The following is an 11,743-nucleotide window of genomic DNA, read 5'->3' as shown; positions in this document are numbered from 1 at the left end:
CAAGTTAAATATCAAACTATACAACTTCTCAGAAAGTTGTATAATTTGAAAGAACAAACGACTGAACTAAAACAAAATTTGGTTGTAAATATTTATTAATAGAAACACATTCTTTCTGAAGGACTAAAATTCAGTAGTGTAAGATCCATGACAGCTTGCACTAGGTACCACAAGTTCACTGATGAATACATATGGTTTTCTTAACAGAGGTTTAAATGCCCAGCAGAGAAATTAAAGTATTAAAGTGATCCTTGCTGTTCTGTTACTCAGCTAATTTAACCCTTTCACATACTTCAAACATAGGTACAGTGTGTGCTAAGTGAAATAATTGTGTAAATAGTGCTCAACTCTCCTGAGTAAAGTAGGCTGTGCTTCTCCTAAAGAGAAGTTGAATCACGCCTCTTGTTGACAGAACACAATTTGTGAAATGGCAGCATGAAGCTTGTACCGCTCCTTTGTTAAAGTCTCCTTATAACACTATTTCATTTACAGTAACAAGCACTGGGTCCATATCACAAACTTTCTGCTGTTTGTTACTTTTAATATATATAAAATAACTTTCTGGAGGGTTCATACTGTTTTACAGTAGAAAAAGATAAAGAATAACATGGCACTAAGCTAATCTCAGCTTCAGTGTCTGTTCTGGATTGCTGGCATTGCTCTGCAGTGCCCTGAGGCAGTGGCAGTTGGGAAACAACCTGTTCATAACCACAGTACAGTTTAGAGTAAACTTTCTGGACATTTCTAAACTGAGTCAAGGAGGCCAGAGGAATCTGGGATTAGTTACTTGAGACTCGGGATGAAGAAGGACATGCTGAAATAAAGTTAACTGAGCCAGAGGTTTCTAGGTGAGACAGCAGATGACCTGAAATGTGGAGGGAGCTTCCCTTTGGTGGGTGGTGGTGGTTAAAGCAAGCAGAGAGAAGAGGGTCCTTCAAACCTTGTGTGGGACCTCCCTTACTAAGATTTGATATGTGCTATCTAAATAATTTATTTGACCCCCTGTTCCATCCCCTCAGGGTCCAGTCAAACCATACACACCAGCCTCTCTGCAGCACCCCTAAATGTAGGTAGAAAAGTGACTTTGCTGCCTTGCTGAATGCTGTAAATACAGGAGCCACAGCCCTGCCAGGATGGATCAGAGGGGCCACATCTCCCTTGAGAATTCCATATTCTCCCTTTGCATGGGTTGGATGGAGTTCTGTTTGGGTTCAGTAGGGAAAAGCTGATACCTATGTTCCATTGCTTTGTTTCAGTGCTTGCTCTACCAACCAGGAAAGCATTTCTGCCCTCAGTGGCAGCTTCCTTCCCCTAATGACTGGATAGGATGTGTTGCTACAGGAATACACATTGCTATGGCCCACACAGAGCTCCTATTCTGTTAAGGCTCAACTAGAAACAGACTAAGTTGGTAGCATTTAAATCAGCATTAGCTACTTCCAGTTTTAATTCTGCACCATCAGTATTACTGATTACCATCACTAACGCTGCAGAAGAAAAGGGGGGGTGTGTGCTGAGCAGGTTTATCCCAATGGTTGATAAGTACCCAAACACTGCACAGTGGCCTCAGACTGTGCCTCCTCCTGCCGTCAAGATGCCTCCCAGGAACAGCACAGGCCAGCTAAGAGCATATCCCACATCAGAAGCCCTATCTGCATGCAATATTGAAAGAGCAAATCTCCAATTAAAAGATAAACACTATTTCTAGTTAGTGCTGCTCCACTGATTATAAGCATATCATATGCAGATAATAGGATTTCTTTCTAATATGCTGGTTGACAGGATACAAGTTTAAATGTTCAATGGTAAATGCCATGCATAGATGATGGAAAGGGAACAAAATCCAGTATAAGGGAATGTTACCTGAATTCACTATGAAATCATGAAATCTAGCGTGGCCATTTAATTTTACAAAATTCTTTGCACTACAGTGGGTAAAACCGTAAGAATTAGAGGCTTATCTTGTCCCCAAGTGAGATAAGAAAGCAGTCCTGCTTCATTTCATCTTTCTCTTCTTTGGTCCAAGGTGCTGTTTCCTTTGCTTGTAGAGGTGACGGAAGTTTACAAATACTCCTGGAAAAGAATGAGGTGTTTAGGTAGGACATCATTGCATCTTTTCATGCTAAATGGCTGTGCCAAAGCTAAAAAAAAAAACCCAACCACCACACAACAAATTATTTAGGGGTGTGTATAGCAGTGAAAGCTAACTCAAGTGTTCTCTTGCTGGCTGAGGCAGGAGTTGCTGCCCAGGCTGTCTAAGGAGGATGAACCAGGTATTTCAGAGTGAAACTCAGCTGAAGGTGGCTTTAAGGAATATCTGTGAGCAGGAGAAATTTAGTGAAAATTCTCAACTGGATTGTGGTGAGTTGTGGATACTCAGAGTGGGTACAAGGAAATTGAATTGTGTTTACAAATGCAACACCAGAAACCAAGTGTGTCTCAAGCAGGTTTTCTTCTTTAAATATACTATTTAAAGACAGTTCTATATTGTTTCCTGGAAAAACATGAAAAAAAAACTTCATGTTGCATTTGTGATTACACTGCAACATTTAACAAAATTACTTGAATCTGAAATTATGTTTATATTGCCACTAGATCATTCCAAAGCTCAAGTGCCCCATAAAAGGTGAAACTAAGTATACTATGTTTATAAATACACGTAAAAATGACTCATTTAACCCAATTTGTTACCACTATTACTTTTTTGGAGGTTAATCAGAGCTGTGTTCCCCTCCATCACTGACAAATTTATATGAACAATCCACAAGGATTATGATTAACCTCAAGCAATTTTGTGTTGCCATGGGACCCAAGATGCAAGAATTTAATTTTCTTTGAAAAATCAAGTTATTCAGGAGAAACTCACCTTTTTATTTTTATTAATATTGAGAAATACATTAAATACTTACCTAAAAACAAGGCTATAAGAAATATTTGAAGCACAAATGGAAACTGGATTGTGACGTTCAGTGGATTTGGCAATCCCAAGCTAAATTTCCCTGTTTCACTGAAGATTGGAATGGATTGAACAATACAGACAGCTGAAAGCAGAAGGTCACCATCACTACCAAGTACAGATGAAATACATAATTACCCAGCCCACACCAACTATTACAGCACAGTCCCTTCTTATTTGCCAGCACTGATTAATGACAGCAATTTTGAAGGTGTTGAACATGCAGTAGGGTGGGAAGCACCTGGGTGGGGGGGTGCAGCACTGAACCTTCCTGATGAGAAGATGAGAATGAGAATGAGACTGTTCTCACACACAGCTGCAGCCCCAGGGCCTGTGCCAGCAGCATCTGCCATCCAGAAATACCCCAAGCAATGAAACAGGCCCACTCCTCCCCCTGCTCAGCGTTGGGCAAGGCACAAAGCTCCTCCTGGCTCACAGACACAGGTTTGCAACACAGGAATAAGCCTCTGCCTGTCTTCTGCAGTGATTTACAACATAATATCAAGACTTAGGAGCTGGTGTGAACCCAGGCCGGGCTGAGCAAGTCAGGCCCAGCAGACAAAGCTTTGGGTCAGCAGAGGGAAGTGAGCACTGGCATCCTGTGCAGCTTGTTCTTGTTCCATTTGTTCATGCAACCCTTCACTGCCTTCACTTCCCCTCCAGAAAGGGAGTCTTTCCTCCAAAAGGAAGACTTCTTGTCACATCAAATTGAAAATAATATTTGATTCAGTATGAAAGACAAAATGCTTATATTTGGTTCACCTCAAAGCAAATCTGTTTATCTGTTGTTCTATTTTACTATTTTAAGTCCAGCTGCCAAAAAAGAGATTTGAGTTATTTTCCCAGCCTCAAATTCATTATTTAGTAAACTGTTTTACGGAGATACCTTCTGCCAAGCCCCCTAAGGGGTAGAGAGGGATCCAGACAGTGTAACGGAGCCAGGTGAGTGGTTTCCATTCAATGCCAATGCAGGAAAGCATGTAATAGGGATACCTACAGTGTGAGGAGAAACAAACACTTTAAAATGGAAACTACTCCTAGACTTAGTCCTGTGTATATACACTGTGTGCTCAACACAATTCCCAAATGACACAAGAATATTCAAGGAATATCATCCCCGTGGATGATGATGGACACACAGTTATTGGGCAGTTTACAGAGCTCAGGCCTTTCTGAGCACAGGGATGAAGACAACTGCCTGGCTGCCTAATAAACCTTTCAAAATAACTTCTTTTCAAAGATAAAGACCTCTTTTAACAAAGGAAATTCAAAGCAATAAAGAAATAAAGCAACAGGGCAGTATCACTTTCAGACTCCAGCCCTGCCTCAGCTTTTGGCAAATGAAGGAAGGCTGTGAAAAGTCCATTACTCAAGGAACTTTTACCCTCTGGGCCAACTCTTCCAAAAAATACAAAGATCAAAATCTTCTTTACAGAGTTCTTGGGAACAACCACTTTGTTCTGTGGACACTTGGTAGGAGGAAAATTCCACCAACCTGAACAGCTCAGAGATACTCCAGAAATAAAATATGAAGAACACCACAGGTTTGCTCTGCATTTCCTCCAAGCTTCCAAGGATAACGAACAAAACAAAGTTTCTTCCAAATACCTATTAAAGAAAAATATATTGAGGAACATTCACTCTTCATCAAAAGAAAGGGCACGTCCTTGCTGTCAGAAACGAAAGATATCTACTCAGACATCTGAGCACACAACTAACTCACAGCTGAGCTGTGACCTGCTTCTTACAAGTAGGCATCCTGCTCTGTAGTTAGGTACAATCCAAGGGATCCAGTCTTAAATCACCAGTCCTCACTTTTATGCACAACAACCACAACCAGGGCACTGGCACCAAATCAGAATCATGTACTTTTATCAGCTTCTTGCTTTTGCTGTCCTGCACTTTACCCAGGTGATGGAAGGAGACACACAGCCTGTCAAGCCAACACTGGGGAAGTGTGGATTCCTGCCTTGTGAATAAAAAACCCTCAAGTCCAGTGCCAGTGAGGTTGCATCACTTACTTTAGGAGAGTCTCAACACTTGTGTAAAATAAACATTTCCTTCAAACATAAGAGCAAGGAGAAGAATTTAAAAATACTACCTGCACTACAGAAGGTATCAGTGGTGTTCTGACTAGTCCTATTAGTGAATTCATGATCTCCATTAATGCCAGGGTCTGACAGAAATACATCATATCAGAAATAGTGTGAAATGTGTCATAGAAGGAATCTGTAAGACATAGGAAACCAACCATTTTAGAGAACAAAATGAATTTCCATGCTCAGGAAGCTGGTGCAGCAGCACAGCTTGTGATAACAGGATTCTAGTTGCATTTGTGAAAAACATGATGCATAATTACATAAGTTCTTTACAGGCCTTATCTTGAACTCACAGCAGTTGGGCCAGAAACACTGCCCCATTTCACACACAGAAGGATCAAGAGCTATTTCAGTAATTGCTTTACAGAAAAGGCAATAGTGCTGTACCTCAACAGAATGGATTTTCTTGCTTCAAAAATAAAATATTCTGTCCAGATCATTTTCAAAAACATTAACATTGCAGTGAACGAAACATTTTGCTTCAGCTGATTTTGTTAGAAGTGATCCTGGCAGAGCACAAGTATCATTCACAGAGTACACAGCTGTGACTTACAAGGGGACAGTATTTTCCTGCCCTTGACACTTTAATGACCTTTGAAGGGCTTTCATTGTGCTCTTTGGCAATGCATTCGTGGTTTTGTTCCTAAATATGTCTCCCTTCAGATTTTGCTATTTTTAAAGTCTTAAAAAAAACACTGAAAATCAACTCAAACCCTCCAATATAAATAAAATAGTGCTCATTACTTGCCTTTTCCTAAGATGAACAGTCGAACTGTCATGTTCACAAAAATCCAAGAGAATCCCAAAAACTGTACAAGATTATACATGATTAGGTATCCCTTCTTCAGGTGTTTGAAAGCTAAAATCAATAATAAACACATCAGGTGAGCAGAGTACAATGGTAATAGAGCTGCAAAGCAGTCTTTCTGAGAATAAAGCTTATAAGGAAAAGAGAAGTTATTGATTGTGATAAAAGCATTGTTGGGTGCACTGGGGGTTCTGCTTTTGCCATCATCTGCCAGGACTCAATTTTTGCTAGTCAGATTTTTGAATTCCTTGGAAACTTCAGTCCATTTTTATTAAATTTCTAATAGCTCACAATACAAAGATCCACCTCCAAGATGCACCAAAACTGCTCCTTAGGAGTCAAGGCTTACAAACTGTGAACAAACTTTCTAAATCCCACTTAACCCATAAAAAAGATGCAGTTACTTACGGTCTTTTGGGACTCTGGAATCTATTTTCATTTTGTTAATCTTTTCTTCTTCCTTAAGATGAAGGATAAGGTTTTAAAGACTTACTGTAATTAGCAAGTGATTTGTTAACTATACTACTGCAAATCTAGTAGGTTTAAAACTCAGCCAAGCAGCCAGTAGCTAGAAGGTTTAAATTTTCACCAGCATAAAACAACACATTCATCATCCAAAAATTATAGTACAGTAGAAGCCAGAGGGTGTTAACCAGTTATCCTGCCCTCATCATGTGGTTTGTTCTAGTAATTAGATGCTTTGCTGAAAAAGCTTCTGCTTTTTGTGTTAATTCTCAGTTATGAATGTGCTGTTTCTTACATGACCCACCAGCAACCTAAAGAGAACAGAGAACATCCAGCCCAGCTTCTCTGCCTGCCTTTCCCAAGCTCCTGGGTCCTGGCACTGCAGTGCCCCTCCCTGCTCTGTGCTAAGCTCGTGGCTGCAGAGGGGAACAGGGCAGTGTTTGTTGTGAAAGGGATTTACAGGAATGTGGTCTGTTCAAGTCCTTCCCAAGTCCATCCTGCACCTCCCCACTGCAGTAAGCTGCTCAAGCTCACCAGATGGTGGGAATGCACCAGCAGGGCCAGCCCAGGGGCTCGGGAAAGCCTTAGCAATCCCTGCTTCCCAGACAGACAATGCCCAGGACTCACTCCTTTGGGCTCCACATGGCAGAGTGACACAATCCTCTATGGATCAGGACACTGGGCAAGGGGCATATGCAAGGAGCCAGCACACAGCCTCGGTTCCAGTTCTAACCAGAAATGTGCCTATTTCCAAATTCCTGCTTACAATCTGAACCACTTAACTAACTCTATATAGAACAGCAGTAACAATCAGCATGCCAGGCAACTCCTGGTAAATGAAGAATGCAGGTTCAGGCACAGGAGAACAGCTATCCTTGCACTGTAACTGGCAGCAAAAGCTACAGGTGCCCACAGGACTGACCTTCTCCTTCAGTTCCATTTCAGCATCTGACTCGTCCAACCAGCGGTCGAAATCGGGTGCCAGGAAGAGTGGGCGTTTCTCCTGCTTGGTCAGCCTCTCCCACCAGTTACTCTCTTTCTTCTGCACAGTGATGTTCAGCTGCCTTTGCGTCATCCTGCACACAGGCTGAGGACAGACACATCAGCAAAAGTCCAAAGAAACGAGCTCTGAGGCTGAGTTGATGCCCAAGCTCCCCTTATCAAGGGGGCAGGGATGATGCAGCTGCTGCAGCACAAACGTCTCTCTGCCACCCAAGGCACGGAAGCAAAGGGCAGTCCAGTTGAAGATGGCAGCTGTGATGGTTGCAGGACTTGATGAGCAGCCTGCCCATATCACAGCACCACTGCATCCCACCACAGAGCTAGCAGAGACTGCAGTGCCAGCCTTCTTAGACAGAGCCCCTGATCTTGGCTTTACACCTTCTTACACTTAGTACTGTGAGCCACCCACCTCCTCTAGCCAGCAGTAAAAATAACACTGCCAGCAGCCACAGGTACATGTCTAAACAGGAATGTGACCTGTGACACCATGTGACACCTGCTGCAGCAAGAGAAGGAGCTAAGAGCCTTAGGGAACACCTGGAGACAAGGTGAGCTGACAGACCAGGCAGTGTGGTCACTGCCACCCCACAAGGCCTCTCCAACTGCAGTGGCAGCCCAGAATCTCTCCATCCTTTCAGCCTATGGCACTGTCACCTTGGAGCCCACCCTTCTGACCACTGAGGCTGCTCCATGTGGTACTGCCTCTCAGACCAGCTGAAACTGCTGCACGAGCTGCACTCCAAACTGAGCACATTACACCAGCTCTGCTCTGTCAAGGCTGCCTGGATGCTCCTCAGACACATGAAGGCTGCAACTGTAATTTACAGCTACTACACCTCATCCTTGCCTGCCACAGGCTCCATTTCTCACTGCTGGCCAGCCTGGCACCAGCAAGGTGAACTCAGGGTGCACATCAAAACTGACAGAGAAAACCCTGGACTGTGATACTCCCTGGTCCTGACCATCTGTAGCTACACACAGTTCAGTCTGTTCCCCAGTCCCTCCACAGTGACTCAGAGTGACGACTTTTGGAAGGAAGATGCTTTGCAGAGTCAAGGACTTGCCTTCCAGGCCTGGCTCACAGCAGAGCCCATGTCTGCCAGGCACAGGAAGAGACAGGCACCTCTCCCACACTATGGGCTAGGGAAATGATAAGGCAGTGACCCAACCCTGGAACCAACAGCCCTTCACTGTCTGCCACTCCACACCTGGCAGGAGCCACACCAGAAACCTACCTGCTGACAGAGCTTGGAAATTCACCCCATGATAGTCTAATTCTCAGCCAAAGAACAGAGCTGAACAGTGCCTCCTGGTCTGACTGGTGCTATCCTAAACTCAGCCAGGAATAAGCAGCACAAATCCTGCCCCAGGAGCAAAGCCCAAGTTTTCCTGTGCCCCTAACTGCTCTGAGAAGTAGGGACAGACCTCACAGCTACCTGTGAATAACACAGAGAGATGGCTCTTCCAGCTAAGCTCTTTCCACTCAGACTGCAACAGGAATTAAGGAAAGATTTCTGCAACAGGAGCCACAACATATCACAACCTAATCTGCTCAAACCAGAAACATGAAATCTCCTGACTCTTCTTTTGTTCATCTACAGAAGAAGCCATGCACAATGTTCCCCTGACCTCCAGTCAAGGTTGCATCAGACAACACATTGCCAGATTCTCCCATTATTTTGCTGCTTTAAATCCTTCAAAAACTGCTGTGTAACAAGTGACAAGCAACTGTCCCCTAAAGCTGTTCCATGCAAGCACCAGCTCCAGTGAGGTGATTTGCATTAAGACAAGACAATGGCACACAGGACTGCCACAGAGCTGGCTGTTACAGAGTTACCAGAAAAATTTAAATAGTATATTGGGAACTTTATGCACAGCTGTTTTCCTTTCAAGTTCTTCAAAATTTACTTTTTCTTTGCAAGAATTAGAGAAGTAAAAATACCTACTTTAGGCTCGACTGGCTCGAGGAATTCAATCTCAAATTCATAGATGTTGTCTCCTTTGGCACCGTGACCCTGAGCTAAAAGACAAGAACTGACAGTCAGTGTGAGGTTCCACACACTCCACTGGCAAAGGATGCTTTGTACACAGAAATATTCAGCACTTATTCACAGCACCTTCTTCCTGTGCTCCTGAGAGGCAAGAGGAAACCACACAATAACAGGGAAGACACCGAAACTTTGCTTGGAGGGGCAGATGCAGGAGTCAGCAGCTAAAGCTGCTGCAAGTCTGCACCACGCTGGGAAAGGGTCCCTGCTGCAGGAAAGGCAGAGTGTCAAATTCCCAAAAGAGGGGATCAAAAGGCTGCTCGTGGATAACTCAAATCCAGCTGAAAATCTCCTGCCTCTGGAGGATCCAGCCTGTGCACAATGGAGCACATAGGGAGATGGGTGCTGCTGGGTGTGTAGGAGGGTAATGTGGGGAGTCCCTCCCAACAGCAGAAGGGCACTTATCAGGGTTCATCTGTCACCTCCCACATTGATCCTGTCCCTGTAAGGGCTCCAAAACTGCACACTGTGTTTAATTCCCACTCTTCCATGTCGTAAACTGATCCCAAAGAGAACGCGATGTGCAACACCCTCCTATCAAATAGCCTGGCAGCCACAGCTCACCAAGGATGCAGCAGCTCCTAATGAGATATCTTAAAAAACTCTGTGGTGCTGCAATGTTCAGCTGTCCAGCTGCAAAAAACCCATCTTTCAGGGCGAGATCTGCTTTAGTTTCCAAATGGAGCACTAGTTCCTGAGGTGGAGGCTCGATAAGAATTGTACATGAGGTCTTTGTGAAAAGAAAAATTGCTGTGAGTTATCACCAGGGTTTGGCTAGGCTGGGATGGGAAGGACATATGGAAATTCCACTGGAATTTAAATACAGAGAGGTTGGGGTTTTCTCATCAGATAAGATAGGGCCTGTTGTGGTTTCCAGGGCTGGAACACAGAAGGCTGTGGGTGGGAGTGTGACGGATCTGAACATGCCCAGCACGGTGGCTCCTACCACTGATGGGAACCTGGCACCCCACGATGGGTACAGACAGCGGCAGCCCCGGGGTGGGGGCCAGGCTCACACCCCCCGCTGGAGCCCTTACCTCGGAAGCGCAGGACATTGTCGGTGATGGTGATGTCCGGGTTCTGCAGAGGGAAAACGTGAATTAGTTGGCAGGTCACGAACCCTCGGGGGGCAGTGCACCCAGCCGGGGGGGTCCCGCCGGCCCCACACCTGCACTGCCCTCCCCGGACCGCCGACCCCGCTGCGAGCCCCCCCCGCTGCCGCTGCCCCCGGGGGGATCCGCAGGTGTTCCCCGCCCGCCCGTGAGTCTCCTCCGAGGGTGTCCCGCAGGTGATTTCCCCTCGGGGGTCCCGCAGCTGAGTCTTTCCAGGTGTCCTGCAGGTGATTTCCCCCCGAGGTTCCCCAGGTGAGTCTTCTCCCTACACCCAATCCCCCACAGGCATCCTCGCCCGTCGTCCCTCAGGTGTCACCCCCCGGCTGTCCCCAGGCCAGTCTGCTCCCCACACAGGTGAGCTGCCCCGGGTGTCCCCAGGTGTCGCGGCCGTACCCGGACGTCGCTGAGGTCCACGCGCAGGAAGAGCTCGCGGTGCCGCTGTGCCCAGTGCACGTGCGGCCGCAGGCTGGGCCCCGCCATCGTCCCGGCCCGCACCGGCCCGCGGCGCCCCCGCGCCTGCGCACTGCGAGCCCGCCTGGCGGGCCCCGCGCCTGCGCGCGCCGCGGGGGGCGGGCGGGGCGGCCATAGCTGGGCGCCCTCAGGGGTTGTTGCGGCCTCGTCGCTGGGAGTCATCGAACTGCAGCGTCGGCTGGGCTGGGAAAGCCCTCCGAGAGCAAATCTAACCATTCCCCAGCACTGCCGAGGCCACCACTGAGCCATTTCCTCGCATCCACGCGGCTTTGAAATCCCTCCAGTATGGGGACTCCACCACTGTCCCGGGCAGTGTGTGCCAGTGTTCCATAAGCAGTTCTGTGAAGTTTTCACTGACATCCAAACTAAACCTCTCCTGGCACAACTTAAGCCTGTTTCCCTTGTCCTGTAGCATGTTACCTTGTAGAGGAGACTGACCCCATGTCAGCCATGACAGGAGAGGCTGATGAGTATTTAGAAGATGCCAATTCTGCAGCTGTGAGGCCCAACGTGTTAAAACACTGCCACTATTACATGCCCCAGGACCTTGTGCTGGCCAAGCACTGGCACAGGTTATACAGAGAAGCTGTGGCTACCTCATCTTGGAAGTGTCCAAGGCCAGGTGCAATGGGGCTTGGAGCAACCAATTTAGGTGGCCCTACCTATGGAACTGGCTGAGTTTTAAAGTCCCTTCCATGATTGTATGATAATAAGGCTAAAAAAGGACAGCATTGACTGGTTGTTTCCAAAAAGGCCACCACTCACTCCCTCAGCAGCTCACA

At 46.1% G+C, this 11,743-nt stretch overlaps 1 protein-coding gene across 1 annotated transcript; it reads right to left on the bottom strand.

The window, feature by feature from the left end:
- Positions 1-77: 77 nt before the first annotated feature.
- HACD3 (3-hydroxyacyl-CoA dehydratase 3) lies at positions 78-11,007 on the bottom strand. The gene is made up of 11 exons (XM_015638580.1): positions 10,884-11,007; positions 10,416-10,458; positions 9,277-9,350; positions 7,251-7,415; positions 6,272-6,323; positions 5,804-5,914; positions 5,058-5,185; positions 4,452-4,564; positions 3,843-3,949; positions 2,910-3,041; positions 78-2,073 (listed from the first exon to the last, which is right to left on the bottom strand). Exons 1-11 carry the CDS (start codon positions 10,968-10,970, stop codon positions 1,997-1,999), a joined length of 1,089 nt encoding a protein of 362 aa, XP_015494066.1. The 5' UTR covers positions 10,971-11,007; the 3' UTR covers positions 78-1,996.
- Positions 11,008-11,743: the final 736 nt, after the last annotated feature.

Source organism: Parus major, chromosome 10 (genome assembly GCF_001522545.3).
Source record: "Parus major isolate Abel chromosome 10, Parus_major1.1, whole genome shotgun sequence".
Taxonomy (NCBI): Eukaryota; Metazoa; Chordata; class Aves; order Passeriformes; family Paridae; genus Parus; species Parus major.
Note: the sequence above shows the minus strand (reverse complement) of the source record. Positions and strands in the feature narration are given on the sequence as shown.

Coding starts and splice junctions, on each gene's coding strand:
- HACD3 (XM_015638580.1), bottom strand. CDS start 10,970: ATGGCGGGGCCCAGCCTGCGGCCGCACGTGCACTGGGCACAGCGGCAC. Junction 5,186..5,803: donor ACTGTTCATCTTAGGAAAAG/GCAAGTAATGAG, acceptor TATGTCTTACAG/ATTCCTTCTATGACACATTT. Junction 3,950..4,451: donor AGTATCTCTGAGCTGTTCAG/GTTGGTGGAATT, acceptor CTCACACTGTAG/GTATCCCTATTACATGCTTT.